Here is a 27784-nt window from a genome sequence, read left to right as displayed (position 1 = left end):
CAAAGAATGAAAAATAAAAAGAATTGTTTCAGTACTATAATTCTGCCATTCAACATCTCTTCCATACTATAGTGTACAACAAAAACCGCTTAATCAAAAGAAATACGTGTACAATTCAAAAGAATGGTTCCATTCTACATTTCTACCAGTTTCCTCCTGGATTCAAAACAAGTTCTCTTATACTATGAACTAACTGAAACAAAAAATATTTTCATACTGTACATAGCCTATTTTCAGAGCTGAAATGATGCCGTATTTATCGGCAAGTATCGGCAATTGTTAAAGGTTGAAAATCGGGGTCAAAACTGTATAAAATATTAAATTCTCATACCTTGCCAAGTGCAAAATGCCTTTGCCTAATGTACAGAAGCGAATTATTGGGTACAACATAGATTGATAAGCCAAAGATTAACCCTTTCGGACACGTTTGAGTTGATGACAGGGCTCAATTGACTCCCAAGCATTGCAACACCTTCCATAGGCCAACCAAAGTGTGTCAGCGACCTAAACAACTCCACCAATCAGATTTCGAAACAGAAAATAATTTCAGACTAAGACAGCTGTGACTATTATTAATCTATTTATTTCGCAGTTATATTCTCAGCTACATTTGTTAAACATATAATAAGATTTATATGAATTTACTGTCAACAATAAAGGTGTTTTACTGACAATATTCGCAAGTCGTGTCTAGTATTGTGTATTATAAGCCAAATAAACTGGATAATGAGGACTCGAATTTGTACTTCAAAACTGTGTTCGCTTCGCTTTTTGGTTGTCGTATTATATACTTCAAAACTGTGTTCGCTTCGCTTTTTGGTTGTCGTATTATATACTTCAAAACTGTGTTCGCTTCGCTTTTTGGTTGTCGTATTAACCTGTGTAGTGATGGTCCGATCTTATTTGGAAATTACAGATAAATTGTATGACACAAAACAATTGCACGGACGTAAGTATTACAGCAGTTTTCATTTATGTTAGTGAATTATTCAGATTTGTCAAAAATGGCTACCAGGGGTGTGGTCACTTTTCCGTTTGTATATACTGGAAACTTTCAACAAAATCGTCTTGCTAGAAACTACTGATCAGATTTCAAAATAATTACATAAAAGTATTTCAGTGGCCCTGTACTAAAACTGTACAAATAATTCTGATTTATCAAAAAACTTTTTCCCTAATATGTATCTACCGGGAAAATATTCGTGTTAGAAACTTCTGGCCCGCCATTGAAATATTTTCACGCAGACGCTCTTAGGGAAACTCTCTATCAAAATTATTCCAACTACTACGGAATCCTGTTTGTTCCACTTTAATTCTCGCCTCACCAACACGCGACAATGTCGCCATATCCCAAAACATATATAGATGCGAGATTAAACAATCCTCGCGAGGTTTTTAGGGCGATACTTATCGTCTTAATTTTTGCATGTCTTTCTTAATTTTCGCATCGGGAAATTAAAATTCTGCTTAAATAATGATACATAATTGCTAAAAGAAAGATAATCTAAGCCAAAGCGTGGAGTCTAGTTACGTTAAAATCCGATAAATGGTTTAGGAGGTTTATTTAAATTTTAACTTATGCATGTTTCTGACTAATCGAAATAATAGTATTGATGAAGGGTCGCACAAGAGACTGTATTTTTTGTTTGCAAAGTTATTTCGAATTTGGACCCATTGACGAATATGGTCAATATGTAAAGGACCACCCAGTGAACACTTGTTTGTGTGAAATTATTTTAAAATCGGGCCAACAGTTTCAGTTAAGAAAAAAATTGTTAAAGTTACCGCTGCAAATACTGAAAAAAAGAGGTTTCTTGACATTTTTTGCCACGTTTTAATAAATACTTGTGTTCTTTCATAACAATATATTTTTGATTAACGAAACTGGACTCCAGGCTTTGGTTAAGATTTATCTTTCTTTTAGAAATAGCCACGGTAATAATTATGAGCATTAGAACATGTTTTTGGTGTTAAACTATAAAATATAAAATGCTAAATCAAGAAGAATTAGATATTTGTGTCGGGAATCGAACATGGTTTGCATCGGCAATTGTCTTAGGAAACGTAGTCTTTATGATTAAGGCAGTTATCTTCGGTGTCCCATGACAACGGAAAAGTTGGTTTAAAAAAAAGCAAACAGCTATGCTCATAAGCTTCCATAACATATAATCTGTCAGTAACCAAGACTCAAAACCTTCTTGAGAAATATAACAATAATTTCCTGATACATATATATCGCAATTTTTTCGAACGATTTTGAGTTTAGTCCCTTTAAAAGATTTTCACAGATAAAGAGCTCCATAATATAAAAATCTTCAAAGGCCTTCTATTCTTAAACCACTAATCCCACTATGACATAATTTCACAGCAATATTCCTTAGGTGATTCACTACCATACTTGTAAAGTAGTAAAAATGGCTAGATTGGGCGGGTGTTATTATTCCTTAGGTGATTCACTATCATACTTGTAAAGTAGTAAAAATGGCTAGATTAGGCGGTTGTTATTTTCTCTATAAGACTCAATGGAAAACTTATTAAAGCAGTGAAATTCTGGGTTGCGATATAGGGTCGATGACCCTTTTATTCTGCGATATTGTTGTTGCTTACATTAAGATTTTAATGCACATTGTATTTTATTTTTTGAAAAGAGCGTTCCTTTATTAACCAAAAATCAAACAGTGCATATCCTATACCTTTTCTCTTAAAAAGAGGTTTTAGGATTATGGTGTGAGGATATAAGTTATAAGTTTATTGTAGCCACATCTAATGCTTTTTACATATGAAATTGTCAAAATTATTTTCTACGAATTAATTTACACTGTCCAAACGTTATTGCCATGCCAATATACATTAATTTATTCAACATACGTTACTTTAATTCATGTGTTTTTCACTTATTTTTTTCATTTTACAATATACGTAACATGAAGCATATATTTTTATTTAGTTTTATATACCAAATTAGTTATTCTGCATTTAAGTTCAGTATTCAGTAACGTATCTGTGATACTAATGGTACTTTGCCAAAGTTCACTCCAAATAAAATTTAATTTATTCTGCAAAAGAATTTACGCAAGATGAATTTATGTTGCAGGTGGACAGAAAGACGTTGTCATTGAAACAAATCACGTGCCTTCCACAGTACGTGTTCAGTTCAATAAACCGGAGCTGCAGCTGGAATTTAGGGGTAAATCAAGAGAAAATTATTGTGACACTGCACGTCTTTTGAATTTTTCACACCAGCTTAGAGAAATATCAACAGACTGGAGCATATGAACGTATGACAAAATAATCGAGTGTCCGAATTTAAATGTTACGACATTTCGTCAAAAGAATTTTCCGCGTTTTATTCATATAAACTGCGAAACGACTGAATCAAGAAACGAAAATAACATACAGATTAGTCCATACGAAAGTGACTGTCTTGACCGTTATGTTAACACCTGCTGTAAAGACAACATGGCCGTTCCGAACTTACGTTTTGTCCGACCGTGTGCGATATTTATACACGGTAACATTTTACCGAACGGTCCATACTGGGATTTCACCATCGTACCATCGCACCATCGCGATTTCATCATCGTGCCATCGCGTTTTCACCATCATACCATCGTTGTTTCATCATCGTGCCATCGCGTTTTCGTCATCGTACCATCGTGCATCGCGGTTTAGTATTAAATAAAATGTCACGATTGTCCAAATGGAACACCGTATAAAATGGAACGAAGTGAAGTTTTTATGTGCGCTATTTATAGAACAGTGCGCAGGCTGGTCTGGATCCATGCTGGTCGCAAATGCACTATGAGTTATGTTGGTTTTCTCATGGTGCGGCTCAAAGTTTTCTGACATTTTCCTGTCATTAAGCATTATTCCGATTTCACGCACTTGACAAGATAAAAGTGGTGACACTAGCCGTAATAAAAAATATCCCGACTTTTCCATAAAATTCGCCTGACAAAAAGATACTGTGATACCCGATACAGTTTTCAATCACACAAGACGCAAAATGGTTACTTTTTCTACTAGTATAGGTTTCATTTTGAAAAAGAGACACTTTTATATAAATGATTGAAATCATAACATCAGCTTCGTTACATCTGTCCAACTCCCACGCCAGATTCTTAAATTATCGGAAAGACTGCGAGCTTCATTTTAATGGCCCCGTCACATTGATTCAAAATATTTTCCTACTATGTTCCGGAGATTAAACCTACTTTGAAACTGCCCTGACATTAAAATGTCTCTGTCTTAGAAAATCTGGATGGAACAATTCCTTTAGACAGACTCTCCAGTTTGGAGAATTACCATGACAATAATTGTAACGGATGATGTCAAAATTGTAAACGCAATGAAATTTAATGTTTCACACATGATCACCATATCCTCGTAAGTGAATTCAATTTTAACTTCTATTTCTGAATATTTTTCTTCGTTTTCATTTTCAGTCCAGGCGTTATTATTGTCTCCTTCTGGCTGTTCAGACAGGCCAATCTTTTCTGCCATTTTAACTTGTATTATCTTTTGGCTATGGTCCTCTTTGAGTTCATTTAAGTCACCAATTTTAGGCCTTCTTCTGAAAACAGAGAGAAAATTTACGATATCATATTCACCCTAAAAGGGCCAATTGGAACATGTTAAAAAAATGTTTTGCAGTATTAGCGATGTATCAAGTCAAGGGAAAACAATGACTAATAACTCCAATGTAATTTCAAAGCAAAGTTCCTGAAACCTTTAAGCGTTATAAAGCCATTGATTTCTCCTGATTTGAACATACTATTATTTTCTCTCTTTTCGTTTTTGTTGTAACAGGTAGTATAGACGAAATAGTAAAAGTTGCTAAGCTGAGCAAACTTGAAACGACTTAACATAATGCTGTTCTTAGCAGTTTTGAGCTGCTTCCAGGAAGCAATATACATTCTTAAGTTGAAATTCTTTTGGTTTTTACTTTTCAGTAGCTTTTGTTATCAAATTATTTCTAATTGTGTCAAATTATGTTTCAAAATTTGTCTAAGATATTTCGTTGCTAAAATCTTCTATACAAGCTAGAATGGTGTGTAATGTGAAATGACCGGCCGAGAAAATTCTACAACTAGAACAAGAGGAAAGCGGGTTTTGCTGGAAAGGCATAGTCGTGACTTTGAAGTGAAATTAAACGTTTTTACATCTTTTTATATTGAGTTTTCCAACGAAATTTATTTGGTTCTAAAATTAAAGTGATAAGCAATTTCTTGGAATTTTAACTTGCATTTTGCTTTTGCTAATTATTGCTTTGAAAAAAAAACGCGTTTCAGAATTTACTGATGATTCAAGCAGAAATTTAATTATATCATTTAAATTTTATAACCAAATGAATTTTCGTAGAAACTCCATGTTATAGGACAGTTTATACCAATTAGGTAGTGACTTAATTTCAAAATGCAGTTCATTGTTGTTGATGAGATATACAAATACAAATACAATTACATGGCATTTATATAGCGCAAAATTATAAAATATTCTATTGCGCTTTACAAATACATAACACACATTTAAAATATATATAAATTATATACAAAATCTGAACAGGATTCTAGAACTTAGATTTAGAGATTTGGACATGTATAAATACTATTTTACACCACTTCTGATATTTTGTATTTTAACAAGACTACATTCATTGTTCAAGAAACTGCCTAAATAAATTTGTTTTCAGTTTTGATCTAAAGCTAGCTTCAGACTGAATGTTTTTCAGATACCTAGGTAGATCATTCCACCATTTGGGACCAACGACTGCCATAGATCTGTCTGCTAATTTTGTTAATATGGTAAAATGAGTCATATAAGGATGTGGCAGTTATATTTTTGGCTTAGTTTTATTGCTTATTGTATTAAGAAAGGACCTAGATCACATTCATTGTAGAGGTCTAGGTTTTAGTTTTATTTATAAAAAAATGTCTACATATGCATAATTGCTAATGGCAAATTTCACGGGAGCATTTTTAGAGTGATGCTTTTCAGAACAGATTGTTTTTCTTATATGTAACATAACATCTCAATATTTTTTAATTTTTGGTAAGAAGACATGTTATACTAACTGACTATAAATGGTTTTCATATCAACCCTTTAACCCTTATCGTGCTGGACACAATTGATTCTGCCTTTGCGACCAGTGTAGATCATGATCAGCCTGCATATCCGTGCAGTCTGATCATGCTCTGCACTGTTCACCTTTCAGTCAGTATCGTTTTAGCAAGCACCCTTTTTAACAGTTAATTATACTGTCCAAATTGAAAGATGGACAAGTTCGTTATAGAAAATTAGCAGGGTAAGGGTTAAAGTACTGAAAATGAATTATCAAGACTGAAATAACGAAGGAACCGAATTGGTATAATGTACTCTAGAAAAGATGTGAAATGTATTTATAGCTTTTACATGCATGCCAATGCTGACTAAAGTATCATTAATTTTTTATAAAACTCAAACAATAACTCAAAACTGCAATTTCAGAAACAAAGACGACATCCTTTCATCGTGGAATTTTAAAGATCCAGTTAAAAACTTACAAGTATATTTTGAACAGTTTCAACAGTTCGTTTTACCATCCACTGTGTTCAATAAAAAGACTTCGCAAAAATAGATATGAAACAGGTGGAAAGTCTAAGGAGATCAAATGAGTATTTGAAGAATTAGTCCTTGAAATAAAGAAAAAATATATGTACTAACCTGTATCTCGTAATTTTAGCGAGGACCCTGGCAAGTTTCTGACATCTCTCACCCATCAGATATGTTTTGTTGTGAAGTTCGTGTACCCTGCATGTAATAACTGTTACCAAGGTTACCAAAGAACAGATAATGAACGTCGTCAATAGATACACGCCTGAAGTTACACGTTAGACATTTTAAAATTAGCACCAACACAATTTAGGTCAAACGGTGACTTTTCAGTTGAAGACTAAGCTCCTCCGGAGACTTTATCTGATAAAGTTCGATTTCAGCAATCATAACCATAAGTCCCGTTAACCAAGATTAATAAAATACTTATTAATTCGATCGATAGACTGAAATCAATAAATAAACGGAGCTTTAATATCTTTAATACTTTAACCAGTGCCGTATCCAGAGCTAAAAAAGAAACGAGCAAAATGTTTTCAGGGAAAAGTGTTGCTTACATGGGCTAAGGTACCAACTGCTAAAGATTTTACAAGTTGACATTAGTTCTGTACATTGTCTCATTCTATATGACGCATATGGCATTGAAACATATGATAAGGTGGGTGTTGAGACATTTTTGAAATACTACAAGTTTAAGGCCATTTCAGATATCAACTTCTGAGAAAATTACGTTGACAAGTACACCTTGGATATCTGGAGTCCAGGATAGGAAATGGGGTTCACAGAGAAATTTTTAAATTCCACATATATTATTGTGTATTTTAAGCAATTTCTGACAAAAAAAACAACAAACAATCTGAGTAAATCAGGTTAAAAGGTATAAACTACATGCCTGTATAAGAAAAGGTTGGGGTCCGGGGTCCTCCCCAAGACATTTTGAACATATACAAAAAAATATATTAACAAATCAGGTTGAAATGTACACACTACTCGCTTGCATAATTGTAGTACTATTAAATGGGGGATGGGGGTGTCTGTATTTTTAACATATACAAGACAAAATGGTGCATTGTAAGCCCTTTCGGATAAAACATCCGAACAGATCAGGTTGTAATGTACATACTACTTGCCTGCATAATTTGAGTGCAAATAAATGGGGGATTGGGGCGTCGGTTTTTTTTAAACATATACAAAATGGTGCATTTTAAGGCATTTTTGACAAAATATGTTAGCAAATCAGGTTGAAATGTACACACTTGTCTACCAAAATGGAGTACAAGTAGATGTGGTGTTCGGGGTTGTCCCCAAGAAATCAAACATTTGAGGCCATTTCTGACAAAAGATCGGAGCAAATAATGTTGAAATGTACACATTACTCGCTTGCATTATTCTTTTAGGATGTATATGCATTGAAACTCGTTGTTTTAGAACGTGTCCAACTAAGAAAACCCCCAAATCGTACATACCATAAAAATCGTAACTGACTGATTATTTTCACTGACTTAGAGTAGAAACTAAGTGAGTTTTGTCTGCAGTGTTGTGGCAGAGTCAATGATAACTCCCAAAGATAGTCATTCATTTGTTTTTTTCACAAGCACTTCTTATATAATCATTTAAGTGCATACTTTTCTCTATAAATCACATTACGCTAACGGTATTATATCTAAAATGGCTTTTAAAAGTACCGTTTTTCTAACTTGTAGATTTTCAGAATTTCTTGTGGAGGATCACTGAACCCCATGTATGTCCTACAATTATCCCGTGTAAGAATTGCGAACTTGTCGACATGGTTCGCTCAGATTCGTGTATCTCAAATGGCCTTAAAACGCACCGCTTGCTTTGCAGAATTTCTAAATTTCTCGGGAAAGGCTCCCGACCCCAACTGTACTTGTACTCCAATTATGCAAGTGAGTAAAGTGTATATTTCAACATGATTCGCTTCGATTTTTTGTCGAAATGGCTTTAAATGCACCTTTTGTTTTGATTTCTCTGGGAGGACCCCGAACCCCATATCTACTTGTACTTCATTTCTTGTTGTGTTAACATTATGTGTATAGAATCTTTCAATAAAGTTTTGAATTTAAACTGAGATTATACTATATGTACAATTTTAGTAGAATCGAAATGCTTTCATAGTCTTCTCCTGCATTAGATGTCAAAGCATGGAACGGCGATAGTGCTCTGGTATTCGATGATTTTCTTAATGCGTGCAAATTTCACCCCTTTATGAAATATAATACTTACTTAGGACGCAAATATTAGTCGATGTTGGTGGTATACTGTCAGACACGAGTGTCATGACAACTGACAACGACAAAAGAATTGTCAGAGCATAACCGATCTTCTCTCCGCTCTCCACTGGCAAGATGAATACAAATGGCGCCATGACAGCAAGAATGACTACCGGAAGCAGCATGTTCAACAGATAGTAGGAATATTTTCTCTTAAGATGAATCGAGAACTGAATTGCTGGCAAACGGTAACCACTTAGTACTCTAAAACATAAAGAAGACCAGTTTCATCATTTTTGACAATAACAAAAACTTTCAAGATATACTCTCCCACAGTTTAGATGAAAAAAAAATTCATAATACAAAATTTTATTATCTGAGAAATAATTAAAGTAAGAGCACTCTGAAAGACCGTCATATCCTACGCGGGCTATCATGAAGACAAAGTTATAGTTTTGCATTAGCAATCCTTAATTTATATATCATTCTTAATGTGTAAAGGTTTTGTACAGACAAAAATATGATGATTCATATACCAAAGGGGACATAAATTGAAAACTATATGGGTTATGGAGATTGCACGTATTACTTCTCATAAGCATCTATCGTATCTCCTTAAATATTGCAAACATTTTGAAAAAATGAAAACGGGAGATTAAAAGTTTAAAAATGCCCAAGATAAAAATTTACAGTCTTCTTTTTTCACCTATCACAAACAAAGGTTTCTTTAAACTCCTTCCATAAGTGGCAAAAGAGTTTAATACAATAAGGAAGAAAGTTTTGTTGTTGTTTTATTTGTCTTGATTTTTTTAAAAAAAATATTAAAAACTTTAGTAAAGTAAGCGCCAAGTGAGGCTATTTAAAAAGGATTATAGTTTTATAGTTTACTAGCTTAATCTTTCGTTTTTATACGTTTCCTTGTGACAAGTTTCTTGCTAAATAATTGCCTAGAAAAATTTAAAACATATGTGCAAGAAGGGATTTAGTACGAAATTTTTTTAAGACAGGTGAACTGCACTTCCTTACCCAACTCCTGTGCTCACGTCAGGGAATAAAATGTGTAAACGCCATATTTGTAGAAACCCATGTAGAACTTTAGTTCATTATTCTAAAAATGTCGCCTTAGATGTGTCATTTCCTTTCTTTGAAACAAGTGCATGTCCGTAATTTATAGCTGAAACCATTTTACAGTATAAAAGTTTCATCCCATTTGGATGGTGCTTTATTTGTAACCCAAAAATGTGAACGAAACGTATTAATAAATTGCAAATATTCCAACTCACAAGTCTCGAAATACAAATACTTATATGATCATTTACATTACTACTAACCTTGTGATATTATTCACAGAAGTTTGAGTAATTTCCCATTCACCATGTTCCTCATATATGTCAAGGTTGATTTTTGAAAAGGTTGCACCAAGATCTATTTGATTTTCCAAGTACATCCATGAAGTAACCTAAAAAAATTATTGATATAAACAAATCATCGTATTTTCCTGGCTTATTACACACTGCGTATATCAGTTTTGTTCTTAACTCGTTAATGTCTGTATTTTCCTTGCTTTTTCTATGTATTGGATGCGGTCTTTTCTTGCTTTCTATAAACACTAGTACTTTTTTTTACTGGAAGTTAGTTCAGTTTATATTGAATAAGGGAGGCTAATATTTTAATTTGTAGTACCTTTAAAACTAGAGTATATAGTCAAACCAATGTTAAGCAGTCACCCAGGGCAGTCTGACTGCTTATGGTAAGTGATTGCTTAGAACATGTTGAAGTTAGAACAAATAGTCAGTCTGGAAAGTTAATTAACTGGCTTCTGAGGGCAAATGGCTGTTTTACACAGGTGGCCGCTAAGTGAGGTTCAACTGCTTTTAATACGTGTACAGATAACTATCCCGCCTTCTAAAAGTATTAATGTAATTCTTTTTGGTCTAGAAATGACATGTGCAATATCATTTTTGCACAGTCATTAAACTTGGCAATAGCATGTGATACCTTTTTCAACGAGGTGTCATTCTGGCCAAACAAATTTAATTTAAATCTATCTATAGTTCATGCGGTAATACTGAAAACTCTTATTTCTTTAAAATTTTGTTTTTGCGAACTTACCACAATTTTGCAGTTTTGTGAATCAAATGGGTAGTATTTTATGTTGATCGTACACTGTGCTATGAAATTGGCTGGTGCCATCCAGACCACAGCCCCGTCGTGCTGCACGAAAACTGGGGAACTCGCAAAATTAGAATTGTCATTTAGCAATTTTATTTCATCCGCTCTGAAAAAGAATTACTATTTTATAGTATTTTAAACTGGGCAGCATATTTCTGTATAAAAGACTTCCGTTTAAGCCGCTGCTAGGGGACGTGACTTGTCTTGCTCACGTGATTATCCTTCTTGAAAAGACCCGTTGCATTTTTAGCTTCTAAAGGTTATTCTTATAAGTAATTGTTATATCGTCCGATGGTGACTTCATTTGTTATTTGATACTCAGATTAGGTTATTGCCCCGTGGTCAAATGTTAAGACTTCAGTTGTTTCTGAATTACACTGGCGTCAAATGTTATTTCAGATTTGCACAGATTTAGAAGTTATATTTACACCTGAAGTCATGTCAGAATTACAAAGGGCCAAACGTTATTTCAGAATTGCACAGGGTTGGAAGTTAAAATTGAAGTATTTTCTAAATTACAAAAGGTCAATATTATTTCTGAATGAAACTAGATCAACTGTTAAGACATGATTTATTTCTAAATGAGACTGGATCAAAATAAAAAATGAAGTTTTCTGTTAGGCCAAAATTCAACACAGAAAGCAAGTCAGCACATGTTATGGCTGAATCTGTATATAAATTACACCGTGCCAGATTTTAAGACAAAGTTTATTTACTTGTTGGAAGTATATAAGAAAGCTATTTTATGACAGCATTTAAAGATAAATGACGCTGAGTCAAGATCAAGGCATTAGTTGGTAAAATTTGGTCGGAAGTTATTTTTAAATTTAAGTTAATTATAAATGATACTGGGTAAGAAGAAATTGAGTTTAGTTGTTTTTAAATTTTATCTGGATAGATAACGCCATTTCAAACGTTGACAGAATTAAAAAAGAAGAAGAAGATATACTCACGCATTACTCAAAGTTAGAGGCGGAGTCCAAAGGTCTGGTAATAAGGTCATGGTGAAGGTCATATTCCCGTATTGTGACGGTGTCCACTGCAACCGGTCATCGTTCCAATCCTGATAGGTACAAGTTAAAAGGTCAAGAGTGAAAATCAAGACAAATCGATCAAAATATATACTTTTTTGTACAATAAATGTATATAATGTTTCTATAATTTAAAAAATGCTGAAACCTATAAGAGATCCTTATATATTTTTGACTAACGAATTTTAAAACTCTTAAAAGTATATTTGTGTTTGTGGAAAAGGACGTTAAAATACAGGAAACAAAACAAAAAAGTAAATGATTCTATATTTTGATGCAGAAATATTATTCTTTCGAGCAAGAAAAAATAAAGACAATAAGAATGTAGACTGGCTTAAATTAGCTTAATCGACATTTTTTACATGTAAGAAACTAAAATCACTTTAAGATTGTAGTATTTGCTTGCTGTTATTTCTTAGGTCAAACAAAACAATATCCAAATTGATTTACTAACCATTAAAAGAAATCCCACGCAGTGTAAGCGCTGTGTAACAATATCCTACAACACAATAAAAACTAAATTTGTATCAAACCTTGGACCTCATATGAAGTAAGTAATACTGTTTCTAAAGCATACACAATTGTATCTAAACCTGCAGTTGCAAAGTTCAGAACAACAGTTTCGGTGGCGACACTGCTCGACTATTGAAAAGCCTGATCATTTAAAAAAACAAAATGTTGAAAAATGGGCATATATTTGTAAATAAGCAAGATCATCAAAGTGAATATGTATGTGAAGTTCAGGGGTTACTGAAGAACCAGCTTCATGATCAAGGGAAGTAAGTCAGTCGTGTTCTCTCGCACAAGCGCATTGCAGAAGTAAAATACTTCTAACAGCAACAAAACTAAAAGCATATGTTCTGTTTTTTGCTTATCATTATAATATCAAAACATGATCAAAAGAAAATGTTAAAAGTCACCTTTGTTTATTTTTGTCGAACCTATGACCATTAAGCAAATATTGTAAATTGGAGAAAATAGACTTATGGAACCTGGAAGTTGCATGCCAGATCATTACAGTGAACAGATGTGTGAAGTTTCAATTCATAATGTATCTACAAGAGGTTATTGAGATATCAGCTTACAAACACAAAATTACCAATTTGGGACGCCGAAGTTGACACATATAATTATGCGGATGCCGACGAACGGGTGAGTGCAGCTGTACCTATATTTATAATTAGTCGACAGAAAATATTGCTCCAAAATTAAAACAGCTGAAGCAGCTGGCCTTAGTTTCACTGTAAATAAATAATTTGACCTCAATTCCATCAAGTAAAGATAAGAACTCGACAGCGCGTTATATGCCTACATGTACGCGTATTTTTGTTCATGTATGAAGGTGTGAATCAATTTAAGATTGCTTTATCTATGAAAGTAAACCATCGTTCTTAGAAGTCTAACTCCAGTCATAGCATCTGAATATAAGAGATAAACGATCCAGACTAAAAGCTGTTAACCTCTGTCCCACTCTTCTCCTTCCTGCCTACCAAATAGAAGCGGCAGTCACTCTGCCCTACTCCTCTACCTCCCACCTAATGAACAAAACAGCCTTCCGTCTCCCTCACTCCTATCCTTCCAACCGACCAATCAAAAGCAGCAGTCACTCAGTCCCACTCATCTACCTCCCTACTGAACAATACTGCCGTCCGTCTGTCCCATTTCTCTCCCTCCTACCGACCGAACAAAAGCAGCCGTCCCTCTGTCCCACTACTCTCCTTCCTACTGACCGACCAAAACTGTCGTCATCCTACCCCATTCCTCTATCTCCCACTAATCGAACAAAGCTGCCGTCCATCTGCCCCACTTCTCTTCCTCCTTCCGACCGAACAAAAGGAGCCGTACCTTTGTTTCAATCCTCTCCCTCCTACCGACCGAACAAAACAGCCGCCACTCTGTCCTACTCTTGTACCTCCCTTCTGCATCACTGTTCTCCAACCTATCGACCAAACAAAAGAAGCTGTCCCTCTGTCCCACTCCTCTCCCTCCTACAAACCGAACAAAAGCAGCACATACTCTGCCCTACAAAGGAACAATGCTGCCATCCGTCTGCCTCTCTCATCTCCTTTCAAACGATCAAACAAAAGCAGCAGTCACTCTGCCCCACCCATCTATCTCCCACCGAACAAAAGGAGCCGTACCTCTGTCCCACTCCTGGCCCTCCTACCGACCGAACAAAACTGCCACCACTTTGTCCTACTCCTTTACCTTCCACGGACCAAAAAAACTGTCGTCACTGTGTTACACTTTTCTACTTGCCACCGATCGAACAAAACTGCCGTCCGTCTGTCCCACTTCTCTCCCTCCTATCGACCAAACAAATGAACCCGTACCTCTGTCCCACTTCTCTCCCTCCTACCGACCGAACCAAACTGCCGTCACTGTGCCCCACTCCTGTCCCTCCTACCGACAGAACAAAATTGCCGTCACTCTTCCCCACTCCTCTGCCTCCAACCGACCAAACAAAAGCAGCCGTCCCTCTGCCCGAATCCTCTCCATCCTACCGACCGAACAAAACCAGGCATCCCTCTACCCGAATCCTCTCCATCCTATCGATCGAACAAAAGCAGCCATCCCTCTGCCCAACTCGTCTACCTCCAACAGACCGAAAAAAACTGCCACAGCTCTGTCCCATTCCTATACCTCCTACCGACCGAACAAAATTGCCGTCACTGTGCCCCACTCCTGTCCCTCCTACCGACAGAAGAAAATTGCCGTCACTCTTCCCCACTCCTCTGCCTCCAACCGACCAAACAAAAGCAGCCGTCCCTCTGTCTGAATCCTCTCCATCCTACCGACCGAACAAAACCAGACATCCCTCTACCCGAATCCTCTCCATCCTATCGATCGAACAAAAGCAGCCATCCCTCTGCCCAACTCGTCTACCTCCAACAGACCGAAAAAAACTGCCACAGCTCTGTCCCATTCCTATACCTCCTACCGACCGAAAAAAACTGCCGTTACTCTGCCCCACACTTCTCCCTCCTACAGACCGAACAAAACTGACATCAGTTTATCCCACTTCTATCAAACCTATCTTCCAAACAAAGCAGCCGTCCCTCTTTCCCACTTCTCTCTCTCCTACCGACCGAATAAAACTGCCGTTTCTCTGCGACACTCCTCTCCCTCCTACCGACAAAACAAAACTACCGTCACTCTTCCCCACTTCTCTACTTCCCACCAACCAAACAAAAGCAGCCGTCCCTCTGCTCAGAAGTCTTTCTGCCAAATTCCTTTACCTTCCACCAACCGAAAAAAAATGCCGTCACGGTGTCCAACTTTTCTACCTCCCTACGACCGAAAAAACTGTCGTCCGTCTGCCCAACTTCTCTCCCTCCTACCGAACGAACAAAATCAGCCGTCCCTCTGTCCCATTCCTCTCCCTTCGACCGAATGTACAAAACAGTCATAACTCTGCCCCATTCCTCTCCCTCCTACCGACTGAACAAAACTGTCGTCACTTTTCCCCACTTCTTTACCTCCCACCGACCAAACAAAAGCAACAGTCCCTCTGCCTGACTCCTCTCCCTCCTACCGACAGAAAAAGGCAGCCGTCCCTCTGCCTTACTACACTACCACCCACTGACCGAACAAACCTACAGTCGCTCTGCCCCACTCCTCTACCTGCTACCGACCGAACAGAACTGCCGCCACTTTGCTCCACTCCTCTTCCTTCTACTGACCGAACAAAAGTAGCCGTCCATCTGCCCAACTCCTCCCACAGGACAAATAAAACTGCCGTCGCTCTGTCCCACTCCTCTTCCTCCCACCGACCGAAGAAAAATACGGTCCGTCTGTCACACTTCTCTCCCTTCTACCGACCGAACAAAAGCAGCAGTACCTCTGCCACACTCCTCTGCCTCGTACCGAACGAACAAAACTACCTTCTCTCTGTTCCACTCCTCTACCTCCTACCGACCGAACAAAACTGTCGTCCATCTACCCTACTTCTCTCATTCCTACAGAACGAATAAAACTGCCGTCTCTCTGCCCTACTCCTCTCCTTCCTACCGACCGAACAAAACTGCCGTCCGTCTGTCTCATTTCTTTCTAACCAATCGACCGAACAAAAGCAGCCGTCACTCTATCCCACTACTCTCCCTCTTACCGACCGAACAAAACTGCCGTTTCTCTGCCCCACACCTCTTGCTCCTACCGACCGGACAAAACTGCCGTCTCTCTGCCCAACTCCACTCCCTCCTACCGACAGAACAAAAATGTCGTCCTTCTGCTCCACTTCTCTCCTTCCTACCGACCGACAAAAACTGTCGTCACCGTATCACACTTCTCTACCTCCCACCGAACGAACAAAACTACCGTCCGTCTTCCCCACTTCTTTCCAACTGATCGACCGAACAAAATCTGCCGTCCCTCAGTTCTACTCCTCTACCTCATATTGACTGAACAAAACTGCCGTTTCTCTGCGACACTTCTTTCCCTTCTACAGACTGAACACTCTGTATCACTCCTCTCTCGCCTACCAACGGAACAAAACTGCCGTCCGTCCCAACTCCTCTCCTTCCAACTGACCAAACTAAGCAGGAGTCACTTTGCCCCACTCCTCTACCTCCCACCGAAAAGAAACTGCCGTCAATGTGTCCAACTTCTCTACCTCTCAACGACCAAACAAAACTGCCGTCCGTCTGACCCATTTCTCTCCCTCCTAACGATCGAATAAAAGCAGCCGGTCCTCTGCCTCACTCCTCTCCCTTCTACAGACTGAACAAAACTGCCGTCATTCTGTCCCACTCCTATTCCTCCCACAGACCGAACAGAACTGCCGTCCGTCGGCCCTACTTCTCTCCCTCCCATCGACTGAACAAAAGCAGCAGTACCTCGGATCAACTCCTCTGCCTCCTACCGACCGAAAAAAAAATGCAGATGCCCCACTTCTCTCCCTTCTACTGACTGGACAAAACTGCCATCCGTCCCCCCCCCCCCCCCCCCCTTCTCTCCCTTCTACCAACCGAACGAAACTACAGTCCATTACCCCACCTCTCTCCCTCTCACCGACCGATCAACACTGCCGTCTCTCTGCCCAACTCCTCTCCCTCCTACAGACCGGTAAAAAACTGCCGTCCCTCTTCCCCCTCCTACTGACCGAATGAAAGAGCCGTCCGTCTGCCCGATTTCTCTCCCTCATACCGACCGAACAAAACTGTCGTACGTCTGCCCCACTTCTCTCCCTCCTACCGACCGAACAAAACTGCCGTCACTCTGCCCCACTCTTCTTCCTCCTATCGACCGAACAAAAGCAGCCGTCCCTCTGTCCCATTCCTCCCCCTCCTATCGACCAAACAAAAACAGCAGTCCCTCTGTCCCATTCCTCTCCCTCCGACCGACCGAACAAAACAGCTTCCCTTTGCCACACTTCTTTCCCTTCTATCGACCGAAGAAAACTGCCTTTCCTCTGTCCCACTCCTCTCACTCCTTCCGACCGAACAAAACCGCCGTCCTTCTGTCCCACTCCTCTCCCTCTTTCCGACCAAACAAAACCGCCGCCCCCTGTCCCATTCCTCTCCCTCCTACCGACCGAACAAAAGCAGCAGTCACTCTGCCCCACTCTAATACCTCCCACCGACCGAACAGACCTGCCGTCCATCTGTCCAATTTCTCTCCCTCCTACCGACAAAACAAAAACAGCAGTCCATCTACCCCACACCTCTTCATCCTACCGGCCGAACAGAACTGCCGGCCGTCTCCCCAACTTCTCTCCCTTCAACCGACGGTACAAAGCTACCGTCCCTCTCTTCCCATCCTTTCCCCCCTACTGACCGAACAAAAATGCCGTCCGTCTGCCCCATTTCTCACCCTCCTACTGACTGAATAAAACTGCCATCCGTGTGCCACACACTTTTCTCCCTCCTACCGACCGAACAAATCTACCGTCACTCTGCCCCACTCCTCTTCCTCCTACTGACCGAACAAAAGCAGCAGTCCCTCTGTCCCATTCCTTTCCCTCTTACCAACCGAACAATACTGTCGTCCCCTCCCTCCCACCAACCGAACAAAAGCAGCAGTCACACTGCCCCACACTTATACCTGCCGCCGACCGAACAGACCTGCCGTCCGTCTGTCTAACTTCTCTCCCTCCTACCGACAAAACAAAAACAGAAGTCCATCTACCCCACTCCTCTCCATCCTACCGACCGAGCAAAACTAACGTCTTTCTGCTCCACTCCTCTCCCTCCTACCGACCGAACAGAACTGCCGGCCGTCTCCCCCACTTCTCTCCCGCCAACCGACGGTACAAAACTGCCGTCCCTTTCCAACCTCCTATTGACCGAACAAAGGTGTCCGTCTGTCCAATTTCTCTCTCTCCTACTAACTGAACAAAACTGCCGTCCGTCTGCCCCACTTATCTCCCTCCTACCGACCGATCAAATCTGCCGTCCCTCTGTCCCACTCCTCTCCCTCCTACCGACCAAACAAAACTGACGTCCATCTGCCCCACTCCGCTCCTTCCAACCGACAAAACAAAAGCAGCAGTCACTCTGTCCCACTTGTCTACCTCTCACCGACCGAAAATCACCGTTTCCCACTTCTCTCCCTCCTCCCGACCGAACAAAAGCAGCCGTCCCTCTGTCCCACTCCTCTCCCTCCTACCGGCCAAACAAAACTGCCGTCCCTCTGCCCCACTCCTCTCCCTCCCACCGACCGAACAAAACTGCCATCCGTCGGCCCCACTTCTCTCCTTCCTACCGACCAGACAAAAACAGTCGCCACTCTGTCCCACTCCTCATCTTTCTACCGACCGAACGAAACTGGCTTCTCTCTGCCCCACTCTTCTCCGCCCTACCAATCAATCAAAAGCTGCTGTCTCTCCACCCCACTGCTTTTCGTCACTTGGCTTGAAAATGTATTCGTTTTTGCATGTAAATCCATGTTATGGTATCGCTTGAACGATTTAAGATTATTTACCCTAATGGTACACCATAAAAAGACCAAAGTTCGTTAAGTCGATACATCGGTATTGAGTTTCGAAGCCAGTTTAAGAATGCTTCCCTCGCATTTGTCATCTTAAGATGAAGAAAACTGGACATAATTTGATGAGAAGATTGCAGTTTGTGTTTTGTTATTAACGTAAAAGCTCTAGAAGAAGAAAGATTGTTGGAACTTACCAGTTCTGTAATATGTAAGAGTCCAAACTCCAGCAACACATCTGTTTTGGATCGCGGTCTAAATTTCTTTGCGTATGAAGCGTACAAGTCCGCCTGTAAAGTGGCAGTGTCGTTTGGGGTGTAGGCTTCGGCATTATGTACAGTGCTAAACAATACTGAAATGCATAATGCAATTTTCGTTCAAATAGGAACAGCAACGTTTCAAACACTGTATGGATGTGCAGACGACATACTTTTACATAAATTACATAACAAAACAGTTAGACATCAAGGACAGCACAAACAAATAATGGACACAATGAAGAAACACAATCTGGCAAAATTCCAACGGGAAGTTTAAACCGGTTTATGGTGCGCATCAAACATAATAGTATCTCTTAAGTTCCACTGTAAAAGGTCAGTGTGAAATATCTCCATCGGCAGCATCCCTATACGTATTTCCCATGTTACGAAAAATTGTAAACGTAGAAACCAAATTACTCCTCCGATGACGAAAACGTGATATAATTTCGTATCTCCGGGATTGTGGTGTCACGATTTCATATTTCTGTTTCTGATCACATTTTGTCCATGTCAAGCGCACGTGTTTTAATAGCAAGCAATGTATCTGATGAAGGTATGATTTTGTATGTGCATTCCATATTTGTACGATTTATTCAGATCGCATTTCACGAAGAAAGTTAACATTTCGGTGTTGAATGCCATAACTACAATGGTGAAAGTTGAAATTACGATATTTAACCTGTTTAAATCACGACCATGAACTCGAAACCACGATGGTGAAAAACAAAACTGCGATGACAAAAGTTGAAAAAAAAGTCGATACTATGATGCTGAAAATACAAATTTCGCGAATCCAAACAGTTGAACCAATTTGATAAGTACCGAGTATCAAACCCACCCCATGCCAGCACACGGACACACATACACAAGTTCCTCACTAATAAGCCAGATAATTGAAACCAACACCAATTTCAATCACGTGACCGCAATGCTGCACAAATAGAGCTGCCGGACTTTGACGGGAGCCATGAATCCGCATCTACAAAGCAATAAAATGCACATCAAAATAGTTGCACATTTTCATGGCTAATTTAATAAGATTAATTAAATAGAACAAAGGCTGAATATACACTTTGATAACATCATACATATTTAAAACTATTACATCACCTCAATGGGACACGACTATATCCTAGTGAGAATTCATTTATGAAACAATGAAACACACAATATCTATTTAAAAGTAAAGCAGACATTTAGAATTTACTGTAGAGTTGTAAAATGAGATATTCTATGTAAGGTAAGAATTAAATGTGTATACGCAAAAAAATAAAATAAAAACAAAACATGTCTACTGTGTAAGGCATGCACTCTCTGTAGTACTTAGATAATAACTGTAAATATGCAAAAACCATATCTATTGCAAAAGGCAGACAAGGAGAATTTACCGTAAAATATGCAAAAAAAAAAAACTTATATAGTGTAAGGAATGCACCCTTGGTAGTACATATTTAATGTATGGAAAAAGGTATCTTCTATATAAGGGACAGAGTGAGAATTAATATTATGCAAAGATACTTACAGTAACTGTGTATGTCATGCAGTATGAATTAACTGTACATATGCAAAAAATAGATATTTATCGTTTAAAGAACAGACAAATATCAAACAGGGAATGTCACGTACCAAAACCGCAGCCTCCCCAAAACAAAACCCACAGCACGCAGACGTGCACACCACAAACACACATACACACGCACACATACAAAGCCAACACAAGAGGACAAAACGAACAAACAAAGGAACACACACACATACACGTGCACACACACAAGGCCTACACAAGAGGACAAAACGAACAAAATCAAGGAACATAGTCGGGCACCGCCTTGGAACGGTCAGTGGCAAAAACACCACTGGGGAGCTTAAACCGGTTTATGGTGCGCGCCCAACCTCACTCTTACCCCCGCCATGTTCCAAAGACACGGGACAGTGTAAATAAAAGTAATCCCCTCCAGGTGAAACTCTAACACACGTAATGGAAACAAAAAGGCATGGCATGTAAAACACAAAAATGCTCGTGTATAAATATATAAAAAGCAAACCTTTAGAACCAAAAACGTATCTACTCAATGCCTTTTCAGAAGACAGAACAACAAGAGAAACACCCTTAAGGGTACGAATTTACTGTAAATATGTAAAGATATTTTTCTGTGTAAAGTATGCAGTAAGAATTTACTGTGAATATGAAAAATTATCTGGTTTAACTGTGTAAGGCACGCAATAAGAATTAACTGAAAATTTGCAAACATATATGGCTTATCGACCCATACTGTATCCTAGATACGTTACTGCCACCTGTGGTTTTCGCATCAAATTAAGCGTATATGTGAAAGCGCTAGCTGATTCCGAAACAAAATATAAACGGCATCATTTTGTCTCCGGTGTACAATTAGTAACGTAACTGCATATTGAATAAATGTGATAGTTTCTTTTTCTCTAATGGCTGGCAAATATTTACAATGCTTCTACTGTTGAAATGATTGATTTAACTCAAACCTAATTGATTTCTAAAGTAAATAACTCATCCATGAGGTTTCTGTGTACAATATTAATTATAAAATACAATGCACTCGATTTATGACCAGTTCAAAAATTCAGTAGTACTTAATGAAAAAAAAGAATAATTGATCCGTGCCATGAGAAAACCAACATAGTGGGTTTGCGACCGGCATAGATCCAGACCAGCCTGCACATCATCGCAGTCTTGTCAGGATCCATGCTGTTTGCTAACAGTTTCTCTAATTGCAATAGGCTTTGAAAGCGAACAGCATGGATCCTGACCAGACTATGCGGATGCGCAGGCTGGTCTGGATCCTTGCTGGTCGCAAACCCACTATGTTGGTTTTCTCATGGCACGGCTCAATTAGTACATCAAAGGGATTCATTTATATATTGAAACTCACTTTTATTGCTACACAGTCATGAATAGAATGTTAAATATAAGATTTAGTGAGTTAAAGGCAGCATTTATTTACAAGAAAACACTCATGAAACAGAACAAATTTAGCTGCCTTTTGTATTTATATCATAATTCAAATGGTATTGATTAAGATTTTGATGTTTTGATATTATGATTATGCATGTTGCTTTTCATTTTAGTTGTTTTGATGTTTTACATTCACCTGGCGGTATGTCCCTTCAACAGTTATAATTTTTATCATGCCTGATAACGGTCATTATTTTTGTCCATTGAACGATTTTTAGAATTAACGCTATCCTTTAAATAGGTTTTTTTTTTAAAATGAAAGCAATACTCCTAACTGTTTGATCAGAAAACTGAAAAAAAATTGATACACACTAGCAGATCGTGTTATAGGCTGGATGGTAGAGAACTAAATGTTCTATCAAGGAGTTCGAGAAACCTCAGCGAATAACAAAGAATTTGGATAATCAAATGCAAAGAAACCTAATGGTTCTCATTCACGCATGTTATATACAAAGTATACAAACATCTGTTTAATAAAATGTTATATCGTATAGCTGAACAATATAGCCGAAAGGCAGGCATTTCACACGAACAAAATGCGTAAAAAATCTGATATCAGAAGGAGCCTCCCAAGCGCTAAAAGAGTAAGTAGTATCAGTTTTACAATTATAATTATTATTGTTATTATCATTTTAGTTTCAACTCGTTTTGCAGTTGTATATTACTGCTATCAACATGTAAATACATAATTTAGCTAAGGTTTTTTCTATAGAGGGATATGCTGAACCTAGTTTTTCGAAAAACATCATTTATGCGTAACTCCATTTTAACTAAACTTACGATTTAGCTGTATTTTGTATTCATATCATAATTCAAATGGTATTGATTACAATTTTGATGTTTTTATACTATCCCCAAACAAATTATTTCCGACCTCCACCTATTTTCGACTGTCTAAGACTTTGTATGATAAAAATCATTACAAGCCAAATTTATCAGTTGCAACTGTTTCATTGCTTACAGTGGATCAGAACAAGTTAGAATCCCAGTTTCACTCAGTTTTGGTACTTGGAAATTTATATAAATTCCTTTTATGTAGCAGTGCCATGTTTTCAGGAGGTTTTTTCATATTACCAAAAAACCTGCATGTTTCCTTGGCTACTACCTATTCTTACTTAAACCAATGTACATTATTTATATATCTTTTGCACTAAATGTATATTCCTTAACCCATGTTTCCTTCAAAAATTGTGAATCGTACTACACAAAATTATTTTGACAATGCAATCCTGATGCCTGTCATTGCAACAGCTTTTTTCATTTTCTGAGCATTTTTTAATATTTGGAGTGTCAAAACCTTAGCAGTAATGTAATACATTGTCATCTGCGACAGCTATCAATGTAGCAGATGTGACACCCAGGTTCTCTGGAGTTATTGAGCACATGATATAGTTCTTTAGATAATGCACTAACTTTTGTCTGCCATTTACTTTACCCTACCCCCTGTAATCTAGCTGCCAATTTAGGCAATTGTACCTACAGTACATTGATCTGCCATGTTGGTTTTGATGTTTGTAGCCAGACTTCATTTGTGTGTGTGTTCTATGTTTGCCATTGTGTAATGAAAGTATAGTAACAGTTTAGTCGTGTTTCTTGTCGTTGGAAGGAAAATACCACCAGTGCTCGGATTTAGGCTGTAAATTTTCAGCATGACTTCCTACTGACGGTCACAATAATCATTCAGGGATTCGATCAGTAAGAAACTTGAAACTTAAATGGTATGCTTTTAAAACACTTATGCTGATAAAAAGTGTAAGACAAAATAAACCAAAGATCTGGACTTGCAGTTGTGCAAAACTGGACAGAAAACTTGTTAAGCGGTCGGAAACTGGTTGTGCCGGGATATATATGCATGTTGCTTTTTGGTTTTAGTTGATTTGATATTTTACATTCATCTGATCGTTCGATGACCAAACCGTCTTAAGTGACAAAAAATCAAAACTGAGATGACAAAATATCTATTAAGAACATATTTTTACCTTTCAAACTGAAAGTTTGAAGAAACTATCTTCACTGACTTAAAATGTTTTTACGTTGGTAACCGAAGGAATTTGGAGACATGACTCCAACGTCATGAGAGGAGTACAACGTCCTCCTGTTTGGCGTTTATTTTAAATGTCATTTATGCGACAAATTCTGCGTATCACTATCTAAACATTTTAGAAACAACCTAAAATGATTTGAATGAAAAATAACACCCGTTTAAGTTTGATTTCATCACGGACATTTTATTTTCACACCTCTGAATTCTCCTGGTGCATGGGTGCTGTGGATTTTCGGTTGCCGTGACAACACCAATAACATTTATTTGTTAAATATGGTAGAATTTGATTTGCCCTAGATAATTGAATTACAATATACTAGTTTATAGTTTCTGCATGGCCATAAGTAAAACAGAATCAAACAAACAAACATAAAAAGGTTTCTAGGATTAAAGCTAGAATCACACTGCCCCGGATGGGCTTGCGGATGAGTTCCGGATTCCTATCCCCGGATTGCCCCGAATGTGTAAGAAACAAAAAGGTTTTGCGAATTTGTTATGTGTATAAATCTCCAATAGCTTTAATTAGCCTTATTAGAACCGGAATAAAGCCGTAATAGCTCGTATGTTTGACCACATATAGTCTTCCAGATTGTTACGATCTTTTAAAATATGATGTGATCTTTTCAGAACTGTTACGGGTTTATTATGGATTCCTTACGGATATATTATCCATGGCAAAATTACGAGCATGTTCAAAACTTCACACCCTTGCCCCTGGATGCCCCCGATTTCTGAACTGATACACCGGATGATTTACGAATGAGTTAAGAGTTCTACGGATGCGTTACGGATGCTATCCAGACCGTCCGGGGCTGTGTGATTCTAGCTTAAGAAATATTTTTCGCAGACGAATCATACATTAATCAAAAGCTGAAAAACACACTGTTAATCCACTGCTCCGTGCTTTCTCTAAAGAATGTAATAAAATTTAGGGAGTGACAAAATGGAACATAATTAACTCTTAATACAAGGTTATGATAATTATGATATACATATTCTTTATTCTAACACGACCAGCAAATAACCTATATACACATAGGAGAAAATCAATCAACGGTTATTTTGCGATAACCCATGCGCGTGCAAAGAAGTTACGTCATCCTCTATGTACAGAATGGTCCAGGTGCATAGCACGAAGTGTAGTTCATGTCGTAAAAAGTAGTTACCATTTTTTCTAACTGTTGACACTAGTATGTAGTGTTAGAATCGAAATAACAAGTTCCCAAGTGTGATTTATCGTAAAATAACCCGAGTTTTTCTTTCTTATGCGAAAAAATATATCACTCAGGCCTACGGCCTTCTTGATATATATTCTTACGCATAAGAACTCAAAAACACGGGTTATTCTACGATAAACCACGCTTGGGAACTTATTATTTCTTAATTATAGTCTCTTTAATGTACATCAATATACAACATAAATCATAAACATTGATACAATGTACAGTCATTCATATATGAATTATAAGAGACTGTGATAGATTGAATTGACTATAAAAAGTCAGACATTACCTTAAATTAGACTCATTTTTAATATTATTACTATTACTTAAAATTCTATCATTATTTACCTAAAAATTATTAGACATTAAAGTACCGAAGCAGTACCATTTAAACCTTTAAAACAGTCTTATTTACATTGAACAAGAGATGAAACATTTTTACAGACTGTCATAAATATCACATTGGAATAAGAAGAGCATAGTGCCAGTGTTATTGATACGGCTAAGCTGTTTATAATTTCCTAAATACACTTAATAATTATTATTATTTCTGTTGTTAAAATTTCTTTAAAATGTACGTTTTGTTAAAAGTATTTTAAAAAGGCATAGTGAATACCATTGCAAAAAGTTGTAAACACATTTATCAAACAAAAAGAAACACGTCTTACATGGAAATTACTTTGCATGGAATAAGAATGATTAACACTGACATTATGCATTACACTAAAGCAAATGTTTTATCTAAATTGTGAATAGTGTTTGTACATTTATTATCTTCTTTATTTATATACAAATTCATTTCTTCTCCTTAAAATAAGAAAGAAGTGTTTTGCTGTAAAACGAACAGGAGCTGTACTTTTAAAAATGAATGAAAAATGTTCATTTTCTGAGTAGTATCTAAATCCTGTTTCTATAGAACTGGCATTTCTGAACAATTCTTATCTAAGGTCTAGATATAATAATTGACATTTCATGATGACATGTTTTTCATCCTCAATGACTATTTAACGAACGAAAAAAAAAACGTGTTTTATTTGCCAACAAAGCACGCAAAACTAAAATCTATTTCCATTCTAACACGTTCGAATTACACCAGGAAGGGATACTAATCTGGAATCCTTTTTTAGGCGGAATAGCCAAAAGTATGTCATTTTGGGAAACATGTTTTAATCTACAAGACAATACACGGTAAAATCCTTCTTTGTTTATCTAAAAGAAAATCTTAAAAATGTTGGAATATAATTTGATACGATACTATTTAATGCTTACTTCTACTTAGGAATTAAAAGCCATTAACTGAAGTATTTACTAAACTGGCAGGGACTCAATTCAATTCAAATTTATTGAGGCATAATATCATGAAACATTATATATAAATTATACAGTGAAAATACATATACACACTAATCAATATATTTTAAACGCTTTGATTAAAATTTTACAAAAATCTTAAAATAGATATGCTGATTAATACATGAAAGATTGAGTCAAGTATATTTTATAGTTATGACATAAAAAAGTATATGATTTTACCGCCTAGGATGACCCATTAAAGTAAAATTAATCACTTCTTTCCAATAGGGTCCCATTAGGCAGATACAGTTTTTCAATCATTATCTTCACAATTAAAATCCGTGAGCATTACTAATTTTTAGGTAAAAATTCGTGTAAAAGTGAAAACACCATGTTATCTAAAAAAAAACCCTTATGTCCTGAATATTATCATAGTTATGATTTCAATATTTAAAACTAAAACAAAAGAAAATACAGATATTCATTTTCAGGAATGTCTCAGTACAAAATAGTATAGTATAGTGATTTCTTTTAGATGTGCACACTTGAATAAATGTTTAAAACCTCTTACCGAAAATACTTGCAAGAAGTAGATACCACATCTTTTTGATATCTGTTTAAAATCCGGAGCAATCTTTTTTTTTTTTACTTTTTGTAGAATAAATTAAAACTTTCTGAATTGTTTTAACTAGATCCGCTCAATTGTGTGTAAATGTTTTCCTATTACACGCTAAACTATTAATAAGTAGACTGATCATATTGGAGAACCTTATTGGAGAACAGATTTTATTGGGGAACAGGCTATGACGTATATGACATGAACCAAATAAAATAGCAGACTACTTTTTAAAATGGTTCCGTAAAATAGTAAAATTGAATATAAACATTTTAAAGCAGTTTTCATGTTTATCCAAATCTGGCCGCTTAGCTCAATAGGAAGAGCGCAGATCTACGGATCGCGGGGTCGTGAGTTCGATCCCTGGGCGGGGCGTATGTTCTCCGTAACGATTTTATAAAAGACATTG

General features: G+C 37.4%; 1 protein-coding gene across 1 annotated transcript; it reads right to left on the bottom strand.

The window, feature by feature from the left end:
* Positions 1-21: 21 nt before the first annotated feature.
* Positions 22-27502, bottom strand: LOC123537273 (neuronal acetylcholine receptor subunit alpha-9-like). Its single transcript, XM_045320939.2, has 9 exons — positions 27331-27502; positions 19148-19302; positions 12481-12525; positions 11949-12058; positions 10936-11101; positions 10155-10282; positions 8837-9087; positions 6704-6857; positions 22-4573 (listed from the first exon to the last, which is right to left on the bottom strand). The coding sequence occupies exons 1-9, from the start codon at positions 27359-27361 to the stop codon at positions 4276-4278; spliced, it is 1338 nt and encodes a 445-aa protein (XP_045176874.2). The 5' UTR covers positions 27362-27502; the 3' UTR covers positions 22-4275.
* Between the last annotated feature and the right edge of the window lie 282 nt (positions 27503-27784).

The sequence above is a fragment of the Mercenaria mercenaria genome, chromosome 17 (genome assembly GCF_021730395.1).
Source record: "Mercenaria mercenaria strain notata chromosome 17, MADL_Memer_1, whole genome shotgun sequence".
Lineage (NCBI taxonomy): Eukaryota > Metazoa > Mollusca > Bivalvia > Venerida > Veneridae > Mercenaria > Mercenaria mercenaria.
This window is presented reverse-complemented; position numbering and strand designations above follow the sequence as displayed.

What these genes read in the sequence shown, in the direction of transcription:
- LOC123537273 (XM_045320939.2), bottom strand. Translation starts at nt 27,361, where the DNA reads ATGTGGTATCTACTTCTTGCAAGTATTTTCG. An exon ending in TCTTACATATTACAGAACTG is followed by an intron (nt 12,526 to 19,147) that starts GTAAGTTCCAAC and finishes ATTGTGTTGTAG; the next exon opens with GATATTGTTACACAGCGCTT. An exon ending in GACTAATATTTGCGTCCTAA is followed by an intron (nt 6,858 to 8,836) that starts GTAAGTATTATA and finishes GTGTAACTTCAG; the next exon opens with GCGTGTATCTATTGACGACG.